At 45.7% G+C, this 17,500-nt stretch overlaps 2 protein-coding genes across 2 annotated transcripts in view; one reads left to right on the forward strand and one right to left on the reverse strand.

Moving 5' to 3' along the window:
- The window catches only part of LOC130096656 (putative uncharacterized protein MYH16), a 329,204-nt gene that overhangs the window by 179,254 nt on the left and 132,450 nt on the right, over positions 1-17,500 (reverse strand). The window lies entirely within an intron of this gene.
- myocd (myocardin) overlaps positions 1-17,500 on the forward strand; it is an 89,615-nt gene that overhangs the window by 55,709 nt on the left and 16,406 nt on the right. The window contains exons 7-11 of the mRNA XM_056263264.1: positions 9,230-9,294; positions 9,336-9,629; positions 10,929-11,100; positions 12,419-13,129; positions 14,316-14,456. Coding sequence (XP_056119239.1) covers positions 9,230-9,294; positions 9,336-9,629; positions 10,929-11,100; positions 12,419-13,129; positions 14,316-14,456 — 1,383 coding nt within the window. The remainder of the gene's footprint in view (positions 1-9,229; positions 9,295-9,335; positions 9,630-10,928; positions 11,101-12,418; positions 13,130-14,315; positions 14,457-17,500) is intronic.

The following is a 17,500-nucleotide window of genomic DNA, read 5'->3' on the forward strand; positions in this document are numbered from 1 at the left end:
AACACGTGAGTCTCTTACACACACCAGCGCTGAACACGTGAGTCGCTTACACACACCAGCGCTGAACACGTGAGTCGCTTACACACACCAGCGCTGAACACGTGAGTCGCTTACACACACCAGCGCTGAACACGTGAGTCTCTTACACACACCAGCACTGAACACGTTAGTCTCTTACACACACCAGCACTGAACACGTGAGTCTCTTACACACACCAGCACTGAACACGTGAGTCTCTTACACACACCAGCGCTGAACACGTGAGTCTCTTACACACACCAGCGCTGAACACGTGAGTCTCTTACACACACCAGCACTGAACACGTGAGTCTCTTACACACACCAGCGCTGAACACGTGAGTCTCTTACACACACCAGCACTGAACACGTGAGTCTCTTACACACACCAGCACTGAACACGTGAGTCTCTTACACACACCAGCACTGAACACGTGAGTCTCTTACACACACCAGCGCTGAACACGTGAGTCTCTTACACACACCAGCACTGAACACGTGAGTCTCTTACACACAACAGCACTGAACACGTGAGTCTCTTACACACACCAGCACTGAACACGTGAGTCTCTTACACACACCAGCACTGAACACGTGAGTCTCTTACACACACCAGCACTGAACACGTGAGTCTCTTACACACACCACTAAACACGTGAGTCGCTTACACACACCAGCGCTGAACACGTGAGTCTCTTACACACACCACTGAACACGTGAGTCTCTTACACACACCAGCGCTGAACACGTGAGTCTCTTACACACACCAGCACTGAACACGTGAGTCTCTTACACACACCAGCACTGAACACGTGAGTCTCTTACACACACCAGCACTGAACAATTGAGTCTCTTACACACACCAGCACTGAACACGTGAGTCTCTTACACACACCAGCACTGAACACGTGAGTCTCTTACACACACCAGCACTGAACGCGTGAGTCTCTTACACACACCACTAAACACGTGAGTCGCTTACACACACCAGCGCTGAACACGTGAGTCACTTACACACACCAGCGCTGAACACGTGAGTCTCTTACACACACCACTGAACACGTGAGTCGCTTACACACACCAGCACTGAACACGTGAGTCTCTTACACACACCAGCACTGAACACGTGAGTCGCTTACACACACCAGCGCTGAACACGTGAGTCGCTTACACACACCAGCGCTGAACACGTAAGTCGCTTACACACACCAGCGCTGAACACGTGAGTCACTTACACACACCAGCGCTGAACACGTGAGTCTCTTACACACACCACTGAACACGTGAGTCGCTTACACACACCAGCACTGAACACGTGAGTCACTTACACACACCAGCACTGAACACGTGAGTCTCTTACACACACCAGCACTGAACACGTAAGTCGCTTACACACACCAGCGCTGAACACGTGAGTCGCTTACACACACCAGCGCTGAACACGTGAGTCTCTTACACACACCAGCACTGAACACGTGAGTCGCTTACACACACCAGCGCTGAACACGTGAGTCGCTTACACACACCAGCGCTGAACACGTAAGTCGCTTACACACACCAGCGCTGAACACGTGAGTCTCTTATACACACCAGCACTGAACACGTGAGTCGCTTACACACACCAGCACTGAACACGTGAGTCTCTTACACACACCACTGAACACGTGAGTCTCTTACACACACCAGCGCTGAACACGTGAGTCGCTTACACACACCAGCACTGAACACGTGAGTCACTTACACACACCAGCACTGAACATGTGAGTCTCTTACACACACCAGCACTGAACACGTGAGTCGCTTACACACACCAGCACTGAACACGTGAGTCTCTTACACACACCACTGAACACGTGAGTCGCTTACACACACCAGCGCTGAACACGTGAGTCGCTTACACACACCAGCACTGAACACGTGAGTCTCTTACACACACCACTGAACACGTGAGTGTCTTACACACACCACTGAACACGTGAGTCTCTTACACACACCAGCGCTGAACACGTGAGTCACTTACACACACCAGTGCTGAACACGTGAGTCTCTTACACACACCAGCACTGAACACGTGAGTCTCTTACACACACCAGCACTGAACACGTGAGTCTCTTACACACACCACTGAACACGTGAGTCTCTTACACACACCAGCACTGAACACACACACCAGCACTGAACACGTGAGTCTCTTACACACACCAGCACTGAACACGTGAGTCGCTTACACACACCAGCGCTGAACACGTGAGTCGCTTACACACACCAGCGCTGAACACGTGAGTCACTTACACACACCAGCACTGAACACGTGAGTCGCTTACACACACCACTGAACACGTGAGTCGCTTACACACACCAGCACTGAACACGTGAGTCTCTTACACACACCAGCGCTGAGCACGTGAGTCACTTACACACACCAGCGCTAAACACGTGAGTCGCTTACACACACCAGCGCTGAACACGTGAGTCGCTTACACACACCAGCGCTGAACACGTGAGTCGCTTACACACACCAGCGCTGAATACGTGAGTCGCTTACACACACCAGCGCTGAACACGTGAGTCGCTTACACACACCAGCGCTGAACACGTGAGTCGCTTACACACACCAGCACTGAACACGTGAGTCTCTTGCACACACCAGCACTGAACACGTGAGTCTCTTACACACACCAGCACTGAACACGTGAGTCGCTTACACACACCAGCGCTGAACACGTGAGTCGCTTACACACACCAGCACTGAACACGTGAGTCTCTTACACACACCAGCACTGAACACGTGAGTCGCTTACACACACCAGCGCTGAACACGTGAGTCGCTTACACACACCAGCGCTGAACACGTGAGTCTGATTAATGGACTACCTGCACTACTTCCGCGTTCTACTAATTACATCTCGGGAGTTTCCGGCAACAGCGATTAAAACTTCATGTTCCGATGAGTTTGGAAAATTCTGTACACAGTAAACATCAGAATATCCCTTCTCCTGCCTATTAAATCTTCTAGCAGACACTCATGTTAGGTGGCGTTTAGTCAACTCAATGATTACATAACCAGAAATAAGTTTTCAAAACGGAAGTGCGTCACGAAGCTCAGTGCAAGTGGTCCATTAAAGGGGTGGTACAATGCCCTTTGCCCTTTTTCAGATGTAAAATAAGTTTCTGATGTCCCCAGAAAGTGTGTATGTGAAGTTTTAGCTCAAAATACCCCACAGATATTTTTATATAGCATGTTCAAATTGTCACTTTTTGAGGGTGAGTAAAAACACACAGTTTTTTGTGTGTCCCTTTAAATGCAAATGAGCTGCTGCTCCCGGCACAGGGGGCGGAGCTTCAAGAGCTCGTGTCCTTAGCAGCTTCGATTACCTCACACAAACATGCACTGAACATTTCAAAAACCTTTAGCCTTTTATGTTCAAACCGGAGTCAGACAAAGACGGAGAGACTCAAGAAGTGACATGTAGTGGTTAGTTGATGAGTTTATGCAGCTGATGTGGAGTTTACTATCTTCTAGTCATTGATTAGCATATTCTGTCATGATAATCTATAAATCGCATTCCTGGGGGCGGGGTTTATGTAAATGTTAGAGTTAGTGATGTCACTAACCCTGGAGGAATGTTGTGTAATGTGTAAATCAGCCGTTTGTTGTAGTCCTAAAAAAGATATTTCTTTAAAAGAAAATATCTCCCTTTGCTTTGAACTTTGAGCATCATAACTTTGCAGATGTTGTTTATGCTCACACAGCAACATTACACACTAACTAGAGTTAGAAAAGTGAAATTATAATCAACCGCCCCTTTAACTGTAGAGGTTCAGGTGTTGGTGTTCTGCCCCCTGTAGAGGTTCAGGTGTTGGTGTTCTGCCCCCTGTAGAGGTTCAGGTGTTGGTGTTCTGCCCCCTGTGGTGGTTCAGGTGTTGGTGTTCTGCCCCCTGTAGAGGTTCAGGTGTTGGTGTTCTGCCCCCTGTAGAGGTTCAGGTGTTGGTGTTCTGCCCCCTGTGGTGGTTCAGGTGTTGGTGTTCTGCCCCCTGTAGAGGTTCAGGTGTTGGTGTTCTGCCCCCTGTAGAGGTTCAGGTGTTGGTGTTCTGCCCCCTGTAGAGGTTCAGGTGTTGGTGTTCTGCCCCCTGTGTTGGTTCAGGTGTTGGTGTTCTGCCCCCTGTAGAGGTTCAGGTGTTGGTGTTCTGCCCCCTGTAGAGGTTCAGGTGTTGGTGTTCTGCCCCCTGTGGCGGTTCAGGTGTTGGTGTTCTGCCCCCTGTGGTGGTTCAGGTGTTGGTGTTCTGCCCCCTGTAGAGGTTCAGGTGTTGGTGTTCTGCCCCCTGTGGTGGTTCAGGTGTTGGTGTTCTGCCCCCTGTAGAGGTTCAGGTGTTGGTGTTCTGCCCCCTGTGGTGGTTCAGGTGTTGGTGTTCTGCCCCCTGTAGAGGTTCAGGTGTTGGTGTTCTGCCCCCTGTAGAGGTTCAGGTGTTGGTGTTCTGCCCCCTGTGGTGGTTCAGGTGTTGGTGTTCTGCCCCCTGTAGAGGTTCAGGTGTTGGTGTTCTGCCCCCTGTAGAGGTTCAGGTGTTGGTGTTCTGCCCCCTGTAGAGGTTCAGGTGTTGGTGTTCTGCCCCCTGTAGAGGTTCAGGTGTTGGTGTTCTGCCCCCTGTGGTGGTTCAGGTGTTGGTGTTCTGCCCCCTGTAGAGGTTCAGGTGTTGGTGTTCTGCCCCCTGTAGAGGTTCAGGTGTTGGTGTTCTGCCCCCTGTAGAGGTTCAGGTGTTGGTGTTCTGCCCCCTGTGGTGGTTCAGGTGTTGGTGTTCTGCCCCCTGTAGAGGTTCAGGTGTTGGTGTTCTGCCCCCTGTAGAGGTTCAGGTGTTGGTGTTCTGCCCCCTGTAGAGGTTCAGGTGTTGGTGTTCTGCCCCCTGTGGTGGTTCAGGTGTTGGTGTTCTGCCCCCTGTGGTGGTTTCAGGTGTTGGTGTTCTGCCCCCTGTAGAGGTTCAGGTGTTGGTGTTCTGCCCCCTGTAGAGGTTCAGGTGTTGGTGTTCTGCCCCCTGTAGAGGTTCAGGTGTTGGTGTTCTGCCCCCTGTAGAGGTTCAGGTGTTGGTGTTCTGCCCCCTGTGGTGGTTCAGGTGTTGGTGTTCTGCCCCCTGTAGAGGTTCAGGTGTTGGTGTTCTGCCCCCTGTAGAGGTTCAGGTGTTGGTGTTCTGCCCCCTGTGGTGGTTCAGGTGTTGGTGTTCTGACCCCTGTAGAGGTTCAGGTGTTGGTGTTCTGCCCCCTGTAGAGGTTCAGGTGTTGGTGTTCTGCCCCCTGTGGTGGTTCAGGTGTTGGTGTTCTGCCCCCTGTAGAGGTTCAGGTGTTGGTGTTCCTCCCCCTGTGGCGGTTCAGGTGTTGGTGTTCTGCCCCCTGTGGTGGTTCAGGGAACTGCAGTTCTGCTCAGGATCGTCTGACAGCTCTTTGACTCGGAGCCTGAGATCAGTGTGTTTCTGACGCAGTGTTTTGTGAATGTTAGAATGATTGCCCGTTCTCTGGTGATAATAAACGGCTCGCAGTATGTGCCTGGCATCACATCATCATGACCTGTTGCTACAAACACACTGAGTAAAAGTGTGTTTGGAATATTTACTTTAGTGCTGTGGCTTGTGAAAGCTGTAAATGATGTACATGTTTAATAGTAATCACCTCATGTGTGGCATATATTAAATCCAAAGTACATAAATCTTATAAACAATGTCACCTGCGTACCAACGTATGGAAACTCCAAGGTTTGACCTTTGCAGAAGTTTTTAACAGAAGACATTATTTATATTTGTTTAACCCTTTAAGACTACTGATTCATATTTGATAGTCTCCAAAATTCATGCAGTCCCTCTGTCATCTGATTGATGGTTTAAATCGTCAGCTTTACTTGTATAGCGCTTTATACAATACAGATCGTTTCAAAGCAGCTTTACAGTGATAACAGGAAAATAATGCAAAGATTGTTTTGGCTGTACAGCAGATCTAGAAGAAAGTCACTGTTCAGTTTAACTAAGTTTTGAATTTATTCATTTTCGTTGTAAGAATCATTAGTTATTAACTCGCTTACACAACACCGTTTACTACTGAAAACAGAAAACTTTTGATGATTTACACAACAGCTGCGATTTGGTGGCCTGGGAACGCAAAATTTAAATAGTTTTTGGAAAACGATACCATTACCTTAAACTGTAATAAATGTGAATCTGTGGAAATGGTGACGGATTGCACATGCGTATTACGTGTTTAGTCTAAAAGCATTGGGGTGTAACGATATTCAAACTGAACCGAAAAACCACGATACACCATCCACGGTACGTAACGCGCCCCGCCCTATCCCATTGTTGAGGTTGAACATAGACTGTAAAATATGTGTGTAGTGTGCGTGACGTCACCCGTAGTGTTTCTGAAGAGCGTTTTTGAAGCCCAAAGTCAGGGCCGTTTGAAGGAATTTGGGGGCCCCAAGCAAAATGGACATGGAGGCCCCCCAAGCCCCCCCCCCCCCACCCACACACTTACACACACTTTATATGAATAAAAAAGGTTTACAGTGCAAATACTGCTGTTGCATACTGTGCATAAAAAAATAAAAAAATTACAGTGACATAAGCTATGAAAAAATCATGTTCCTCTGCCTTTTTCAGGTTAAATAATGTTTACAGATGGGTAAGGTTACAAATTATTTATTAAGTAAAAAGACTGTTTGCTAACAGTTAAATGACAATTAACTAAATATTAAATAACTAACAATTTACCATCTATTAATGATTGTTATTATAAAGTGTTACAGAAAACTTAAAGATATGTTAGCATTTCCATATTTTGATATTAGAAGGGAAGGGATGCTGCTTTCACTACCAATGCTTAAAAACATCCCAAGCTAATGTTTGATGCACGGAATTTATTGTGTGGTTTTCCTAACCCCCATTGGTAAATAGATTATCACGGTGGAATAGTTATGCTATGCCACTTTCATCAAAACCTATTAGCTATAGCAATGTCATGTCATTAAATACGATAAACAGTGATTCTGGAACTCCTTAAACCGTTAAAAAACATATTACAGTATGTAACGTTAACCATATTCCGTCCGTTCGAACAAAAATTTGCACTAACTGTTCGATCGTTACAAGCAGCATTTGCCGTCAGGCAGGTAGCTAACATAAACATATTTTTGCTAGCCTAATGTTACCTGCTGCAAAATTACACCATTTGTACAAGACAAGTAGAGCTATTTTTATGCAGTGTAATTTATAACTTTACCACTATCTGGTATTTTTCTTAACCTTCTCTTCCTTTCTCTTCTTTCTTTTCTGGCTTCCTGAAGCATAATTCCGCTTCATGATAACTCCCGAGGAGGTTTGTATTTTGCCGGTAGCAGAGATCGCGTGGTTGGCTGGCTGCTGTCAGCGACTACTGAGGGGGCCCCCTTGAGGGGGATTCCGATAACAGTGTCATTGCACTTTACTGCATTGACTATCAAAGGGGCGCTCACAGTTTGTCGTTGCATTTTATTCTTAAACAGTCGTTGTCTTGGGGCCCCAGTCCAGCTCGGGGCCCCAAGCAATTGCTTGGTTTGCCTGTCCTGTTCCGACGGGCCTGCCCAAAGTGGGCGGAGCCGGCCGTCGCCATCTTGGCTGCGCGTCACTCCCAGATAAACGAAAATGTGCAGTGAGGCGGATTAGCTGAGGTGACGTGACGCTAACGCTAGCAGACAAACGGCTAGTAGTGACATCAGCGGCAATCCACCTGTCACTCAAGTGGCCACGCCCTTAATTATTCAATTCAATTCAAATTTATTTGTATAGCGCTTTTCACAATACATATTGTTTCAAAGCAGCTTTACAGAAAGTGCATTTCAGAAATGTACATAGAAAAAATACAGTTAGTTAATCATGTATTAAAAATGCAAAACTTTAAGGCTTAATATAGTATAAAAGGATGAGTTATACAAAAATTCACCACCCTCACAGTCGTCATGAAGGACAACATTATCTATATAGACCAAAACCACTTTTTGCACCAGACTGAAAACATATTTATTTCTGCTGTAAAGTTGGGCATTTTAACATGCGGGTCTATGGGATTGAGTCTCTCCTGAAGCCGGCCTCTAGTGGCCAGTGGAGGAACTGCAGTTTAACTCACTTCAGTGTTGGATTAGAGAGACACGAAGGTTGCCGCTTGAGGTTGACTTTACTTTGTCACAAAACTAACTTTTCTTCCTTGACATTTGATTAAAATGTAATTAGGGGTGTAATGGTGCACATATTCGTCCCGCAAATTTTCGTGTCTTATGTGTACACGACGAACACTGCGTGTAGCCTAACCACCACTTTTAACCACCAATAATCGCAATACACTCTGCGTTTTGTTACTTTCGATAAGAAACAAAGTGTAATCTTTAATATTCTGTCCATTTTATCATGAAATTCAAACAATAAATGCCATTTTGACGCTCTGACTGATAATAGGCGGAGCGCTTGTGAACGCGATCATCTCTTCCTCTTAAACACCAGTTACACAATAAACATCAATGAACATCTGAATGTATGTTGAAAGATACAGTACAACTTACTGAAATGAATCATAACTCGTGTAATCGCTCAATCAGTGTTTCAAAGGCGGAAAGACGTCAATAAAACCGCTTGTAAACAAAATGTCACATAATTTACCTCAGGCAAGTCATTCAGTTTTCACAGCTTGTTAGTTCGCTAGAGAAAGAACTCTATCGCTATATATAACCTGTTAGTGAAGTCTTGACTATTTAATGTAGGCTATGTTTAAAATATCTGTCATGAAAATGACAGCAATGATTACAGGCAACGAATTGGAAACATATAATTAGATTTAGAAGTTAATGCGTAAACTGCCTTATGTGCAGTTGACGTTTTGCATACAATTTGTTATTTGAGTTTTGATTATTATATCTAAAAATAGCAACTGAATTTTGGCGAACAGTTTGTGCTATGTTGTTAACCTTTAATATTGTAGTAATGTAAAGCTGTTTTTTCCTCCATATTCTCACTACATCAGACTATATGGATCAAATATGATTCTTAACAAAAAACACATGATTTTTTTTTTGTCTTAATGTTCAATTAACTGTTCCATTAAAAACAATTTCAGACTAGTATTATTATTTAATATGTCAGGCTTTACAGGGTTAATAACAATCAATCTTTAATCATCATTTAACGGTATAATAATGTATTATTAAGGGCCCTCAGAGCAAAGACGGCAGCGCTCAAACCCCAGAGGAGAACATGAGCGTCCTCATCAAATAATAAGCTCTCTGTAAATCTGATATCTGCTCATTGCATGAAGTTCCTCGAATCCTCTGTTCTTTTCCTGTGCAAAGCAGTCCAAAGTGTCTGAGAAGAACCGCCACAAGAAACCCAAAGACATCAAGCCTAAAGTGAAGAAGCTGAAGTACCACCAGTACATCCCACCGGACCAGAAGGCCGAGCGTTCTCCTCCGGCTCAGATGGACTCCGCGTACGCTCGTCTGCTTCAACAACAGCAGCTCTTCCTACAACTGCAGATCCTCAGCCAGCAGAAACACACACACTCGCAGACACACTCGCAGACCAGCTTCAGCTACCAGATCAACCAGCACAAGTGAGTCCACACATCGTTCAGAAGCACAAATATCACCGGATAAACTACATCGTGTACACACTCGAATCATTGTGGATTAAAAGATTCTATTTCAAATAAATGCTGTTCTTTTGAACTTTCTATTCATCAAAGAATCTTGTATCACATTTTGGATGAATTAGCAGTTCAAAAGAACAGAATTTATTTGAAATGGAATCTTTTGTAACATTATAACTTTTTGTAACATCCTTGATGAATAGAAGTATTCATTTCTTTCACAATTTTTTTTTACTGATGCCAAATGTTTAAATTGTAATGGAACACGGTTTCCACAGAAATCTGAAGTAGCACAACTGTTCCCTTTCAGTCGGTCACGTTCAACGTTACGTCGACGTGCCAACGTAATTGGGATCACTTCAGGGAGCTCTACCATCTTCGTGGATCTACAGAACAAGCCAAAAACACCTTTTGTTTTTCGGCTCCTCAGCGAAAAACAAAAGGTGTGTGCATCAGCTTCCGTATTTATATCCGCGCTGCGGGGCACGAGATGCAAATCTCACACGCCAATGTGCATTGGCTTGTTCTGTAGATACTCGAAGATGGTAGAGCTCCCTGAAGTGATCCCAATTACGTCCTCCCTCAGGGAACGAGACGTTTTCAACATTGATAATAATCATAAAAGCAGCGAATCATCATATTAGAGTGATTTCTGAAGGATCATGTGACACTGAAGACTGGAGTAATGATGCTGAATCAGCTTTGATCACAGGAATAAATTATATTTTAACATATATTCACATAGATAACAGCTGTTTTACTGTATTTTTGATATTTTCCGATGCTGTCTAAACATCGTGATGTCTGTCAGCCATCACGATGGATGATGATATCGTCCATCGGCCCAACCCTGAACTTGACGTTTCAAACTATTTCATTTAAAGTACCAATTAAAAAAAAAAAACATTTCTGAGAATCGATAAATTTACCAGATTTAAGAAAAACTGGAGCAAAATTATAGTCAGTCAAACAGAACCTCCTTGAAGTTTGATTTTTTTTCCTTTAGAAAGTTATACTTTTATTGCCAGATGAAATTGTCTACATGTAACAATCCCTAAGCAAGTTATTGCCATTTATTACAACATTATTATAGGCGCTTTTCAGTGAAAACTGGTGTTTTTTATTTACTGACAAGAGTTGTTTCCAGCATTCTCACTGATGTGTGTGTGTGTGTGTGTGTGTGTGTGTGTGTGTGTGTGTGTGTGTGTGTGTGTGTGTGTGTGTGTGTGTGTGTGTGTGTGTGTGTGTGTGTGTGTGTATCAGGTCGTCTGGTGAGCAGCAGGCCTCATGTGCTTCAGCAGGCAGTAGCAGCAGCTCGTCGTCTCCAGTGAAGAGCAACTACTGCAGTCCGTCCTCCATCAACTCCATCAACTCCATCAACTCCATCAACTCCATCAGTCCCGCGCCGCTGCCCAACAACCTGGACGACCTGAAGGTACTGATGATGACCCAAAGCTTATACGCCCTCTGGTGCTATTCGCTAATTTTTTACCGAAATTTTTTACATTTGGTAAAGAGAAAGGCTCACCAAAACAACGTTTTCTAGGTTGGTAGATTCACCGGGGACCTGATTATAGCACTTAAACACGGAAAAATCATGATATGTCCACTTTAAATCGAAAAAGCGCTGCTTCTTTGTCCTGTGGTGTGCCCCAAGGTTCTGTGCTCGGCCCCCTGCTGTTCAGTCTGTATATGCTCCCTTTCGGAGAGATTATTGCTAGTTTTTGGGGAAATATCTTATCATTGTTATGCTAATGATATTCAACTATATTTATCTTTTAGCCCTGATAGGCTGGATAAACTGTCCTTGTTGCACAATTGCTTAGCCTCCATTAATAATTGGATGGCAGACAACTTTTTGCAACTAAATTCAGACAAAACTGAGGTGCTGATTTTTGCTCCAGATAACATGACTCCAAAGATTAGGCAGGCCATTGGGGCTCTACCATCCTCGGATGGTAATGTGGTGCAAAATTTGGGTGTCATTTTTGATAAATCGATGAGTTTTAGCAGTCATGTTAAATCTGTGATTCGTTCCTGTTTTTTTCATCTCAGGAACATCGCTAGGATTAGATCGGTTGTTTCTAAAGAAGAGCTGGAGATGCTTGTTCATGCTTTTATTTCCTCTCGCCTGGATTATTGCAATGTACTGTACACTTGCTTAAACAAATCCTCCATGGACAAACTGCAAGTTGTACAGAATGCTGCTGCAAGACTTTTGTCAAAGACCAACAGGAGATCACATATCACACCTGTGCTTAAGGCTCTTCATTGGCTCCCAATTAGTTTTAGAGTGCAGTTTAAAATGTTAACCATTACTTACAGAGCCTTCCATGGTCAAGCTCCCTCTTACATCCAGGACCTATTGCACATACACACTCCTGGTCGCTCTTTGAGGTCTTCAGGCCAAGACCTTTTTACCGTTCCTAAAACACGTCTTAAAACAAGAGGTGATCGTGCTTTCTGTGTGGTGGCTCCAAGGCTCTGGAACTCTCTTCCATTAGCCTTGAGAGCCCTGGACTATGTAGAAACGTTTAGTAAACACCTTAAGACGCATCTTTTTAGACAAGCATTTAACTAGCCATATGGTTTTGTTGTTATGTGTGTTGTGGTTATTATGTTTTATTATTTTAGTTTTTACTGTGAAGCACTTTGTGACCCTTCTTGTCTGTGAAAAGTGCTATATAAATAAAGTTTTACTTTACTTTTTTACTTCTTATAAAGCCTGAAACTCTTGTCTTCTGTGTCTTCAGGTGTCCGAACTGCGACAGCAACTGCGCATACGAGGTCTCCCCGTCTCCGGCACCAAAACGTCTCTCATCGAGCGCCTGCGTCCCTTTAAAGACTCCAGCTGTGCTTCTCCATCGGGCTCCGGGGACGTCAGCACCGGCCCGTTCCCCGTGACTCCCAGCGGATCCTCCTATCAGTCCCCGGCATCCCACGGGCCCGGCTTCTACCCGTTCTGCAGCAGCGGCTCCTCGCCTCCCATCTCCCCGGCCTCCTCCGACCTCTCGCTGCCCGACAGCTTCAGCGACGGCACGCTGTCGTCTCCACACCTCGGCCCGGACGCGGAGAAGGACAAGATGCTGGTAGAGAAGCAGAAGGTGATCGAGGAGCTGCGGTGGAAGCTCCAGCAGGAGCAGAGGCAGGTGGAGGAGCTGCGCTTTGAGCTCCACAAGAGGAGCCGCGAGTGTCCCGTGATCATGGAGCCTCCGGTTCAGGTTCCGCAGGGCTACGGCGTGTCGGTCAAGCAGGAGCACGTGTCCTCCAGCTGCCCGCTGTCCTCCGAGCAGGGGACCGGAGTGTGTGTGGGTCACTGCGACCCGAGTCTCTCCGCCTTCATGAGTCCTCAGTGTTCTCCTCAGGAGTCTCCCGTTACTAAACCCTCCGCCAGTCCTCAGCCTGAGTCGCCTGTCCAACCGTTCCTGCTGAGAGACTCGCACAGACCCGCTCGCAACATGCAGGTGCGTCACGATCATTTATTCAGAAATACGTTAAACATGCAGGTGCGTCACGAGCACGATCATTTATTCAGAAATACGTTAAACATGCAGGTGTGTCACAAGCACGATCCAAGGCGACTTTGTGCGTGTACATTGGGTGTGAGCTCAAAATCTGTGGGAACAAGTAAAATTATGGTCAAAACGTGCAATCCCACGCTGAAATACAAGTACTGTAACAACAACCATATTCATCCGATTCGATCCAATCATATTCTGATTCTGATCCTGAGCAAATTAAGCGAGTGAGTGAGGAGAGGCGGGTTCGTGTGTCACTCGCTGTCGGAGAGAAGAGAGAGAGAGAGAAACGCTGGTATCATGTATCTATTCTGGGGGAAAAAATGAGTATTGGAAGCGTTTCTGATATTTAGTATCAATATGTATCGAAAAATCAATATACATTGCACTTAGTTTATTATTTCAGATGGCTTTTTAAAAGACTACAGTTGAAAAATGCATATATTATATATAACATTTAACCCTTCAAAGTATCTAGTAGGAGTGACTGTTACACGCCACTGCTGAAATACACACGCATTTAACGGGTGTTAAAGGTTCTCTAAGCGATGTCGGGTGACGTCACTTGTTGACATTTAAAGTATTGTCAAACAAAACGGAGGCTAGCTAGACCCTCCCTCCTCCTCATCCGCCACTAACCCCCCAAACCCCGCCCCCAAGTCATTCTTGTCGGTGATTGGCTGGAAGTGTTTGTCATGTTTCGTGGAGCGGGTTAGCCTGGGCTGTCTACAGAGATCGCGTTTCTTTACAGTGTGTTCAGGGGACAGGCAGCCAGTGGACAGTCAGGAGATGTTTGCTGTATGTGACAAAAAATGTTTTGGTCTAAAAATTGCGTGACATCGCTTAGAGCACCTTTAATGTTATATATATTTATATATGTACGAAATATTTAGCTTGAAAAAATATGTATGTTTTTTATTTATTTATTTAAAACACTCATGTATTTAATCAGTTTTTACTTCATGATTACACCTCACAACCTTTTTAGAGTCATGAAATTTAATCTCTTGTTGAAAGTAGTATAAAAGTTTTTCAAAACCAACATAAATACAAAGCACTTGGCACGTGTTTTAAGCTCTGATCACAGACACACGATTGTGCCTGACTGCTGAAACATCTCTCTCTGTCACAGTTACAGCAGAAGAGCGTGTGTCAGTCGAGCTGCTCGTATCCATCGGACCACCGAAGCCTTCAGTCGCTCTACACGAGTCCAGAGAACAGCATGAACCCCAGAGGCTCGTCCAAGAACAAGAGTGCAAACCTGCAGCAGAAAGTACGTGACCAAGTCCAATTCAACTACTTCATCTCACATTCACTCACTCACTCGATCACTCACTCACTCACTCACTCGATCACTCACTCACTCACTCACTCGATCACTCACTCACTCACTCGATCACTCACTCACTCACTCGATCACTCGATCACTCACTCACTCACTCGATCACTCACTCACTCGATCACTCGATCACTCGATCACTCACTCGATCACTCACTCGATCACTCACTCGATCACTCACTCGATCACTCACTCGATCACTCACTCACTCACTCACTCACTCGATCACTCGATCACTCACTCGATTACTCGATCACTCACTCGATCACTCGATTACTCACTAGATCACTCACTCGATCACTCACTCGATCACTCACTCACACACTCACTCACTCGATCACTCACTCGATCACTCACTCGATCACTCACTCAATCAATCACTCACTCACTCGATCACTCACTCGATCACTCACACACTCACTCACTCGATCACTCACTCACTCACTCACTCACTCACTCGATCACTCGATCACTCACTCGATCACTCACTCGATCACTCACTCGATCACTCACTCGATCACTCGATCACTCACTCGATTACTCGATCACTCACTCGATCACTCGATTACTCACTAGATCACTCACTCGATCACTCACTCGATCACTCACTCACACACTCACTCACTCGATCACTCACTCGATCACTCACTCACTCACTCACTCACTTGATCACTCGATCACTCACTCACTCACTCACTTGATCACTCGATCACTCACTCGATCACTCACCCACTCGATCACTCACTCGATCACTCACTCGATCACTCACACACTCACTTACTCACTCGATCACTCACTCACTCACTCACTCACTCACTCACTCACTCACTCGATTACTCGATCACTCACTCGATCACTCGATTACTCACTAGATCACTCACTCACTCACACACTCACTCACTCGATCACTCACTCACTCACTCACACGATCACTCACTCACTCGATCACTCACTCGATCACTCACTCACTCACTCGATCACTCGATCACTCACTCGATCACTCACTCGATCACTCACTCGATCACTCACTCGATCACTCACTCGATCACTCGATCACTCACTAGATCACTCACTCGATCACTCACTCGATCACTCACTCACACACTCACTCACTCGATCACTCACTCGATCATTCACTCACTCACTCACTTGATCACTCGATCACTCACTCACTCACTCACTCACTCACTCACTTGATCACTCGATCACTCACTCACTCACTCACTCACTCACTCACTCGATCACTCGATCACTCACTCACTCACTCGATCACTCACCCACTCGATCACTCACTCGATCACTCACACACTCACTCACTTGATCACTCGATCACTCACTCACTCACTCACTCACTTGATCACTCGATCACTCACTCACTCACTCACTTGATCACTCGATCACTCACTCACTCACTCACTCACTCACTCACTTGATCACTCGATCACTCACTCACTCACTCACTCACTCTATCACTCACCCACTCGATCACTCACTCGATCACTCACTCGATCACTCACACACTCACTTACTCACTCGATCACTCACTCGATCACTCACTCACTCACTCACTCACTTGATCACTCGATCACTCACTCACTCACTCACTCACTCTATCACTCACCCACTCGATCACTCACTCGATCACTCACTCGATCACTCACACACTCACTTACTCACTCGATCACTCACTCGATCACTCACTCACTCACTCACTCACTTGATCACTCGATCACTCACTCACTCACTCACTCACTCACTTGATCACTCGATCACTCACTCGATCACTCACTCGATCACTCACCCACTCACTCACTCGATCACTCGATTACTCACTAGATCACTCACTCGATCACTCACTCGATCACTCACTCACACACTCACTCACTCGATCACTCACTCGATCACTCACTCGATCACTCACTCAATCAATCACTCACTCACTCGATCACTCACTCGATCACTCACACACTCACTCACTCGATCACTCACTCACTCACTCACTCACTCACTCACTCGATCACTCGATCACTCACTCGATCACTCACTCGATCACTCACTCGATCACTCACTCGATCACTCACTCGATCACTCACTCGATCACTCACTCGATCACTCACTCGATCACTCACTCGATCACTCACTCGATCACTCACTCGATCACTCACTCGATCACTCGATCACTCGATCACTCACTCGATTACTCGATCGCTCACTCGATCACTCGATTACTCACTAGATCACTCACTCGATCACTCACTCGATCACTCACTCACACACTCACTCACTCGATCACTCACTCGATCACTCACTCACTCACTCACTCACTTGATCACTCGATCACTCACTCACTCACTCACTTGATCACTCGATCACTCACTCGATCACTCACCCACTCGATCACTCACTCGATCACTCACACACTCACTTACTCACTCGATCACTCACTCACTCACTCACTCACTCACTCACTCGATTACTCGATCACTCACTCGATCACTCACACACTCACTCACTCACTCACTTGATCACTCACTCACTCACACACTCACTCACTCGATCACTCACTCACTCACTCACACGATCACTCACTCACTCGATCACTCACACACTCACTCACTCACTCGATCACTCACTCACTCACTCACACACTCACTCACTCGATCACTCACTCACTCACTCACACGATCACTCACTCACTCGATCACTCACTCGATCACTCACACACTCACTCACTCACTCACTCGATCACTCACTCGATCACTCGATCACTCACTCGATCACTCACTCGATCACTCACTCGATCACTCACTCGATCACTCACTCGATCACTCGATCACTCACTAGATCACTCACTCGATCACTCACTCACACACTCACTCACTCGATCACTCACTCGATCATTCACTCACTCACTCACTTGATCACTCGATCACTCACTCACTCACTCACTCACTCACTTGATCACTCGATCACTCACT

The sequence above is a fragment of the Rhinichthys klamathensis genome, unplaced genomic scaffold, assembly GCF_029890125.1.
Source record: "Rhinichthys klamathensis goyatoka isolate OS25496 unplaced genomic scaffold, OSU_Roscu_1.1 h1tg000204l_1, whole genome shotgun sequence".
Taxonomy (NCBI): Eukaryota; Metazoa; Chordata; class Actinopteri; order Cypriniformes; family Leuciscidae; genus Rhinichthys; species Rhinichthys klamathensis.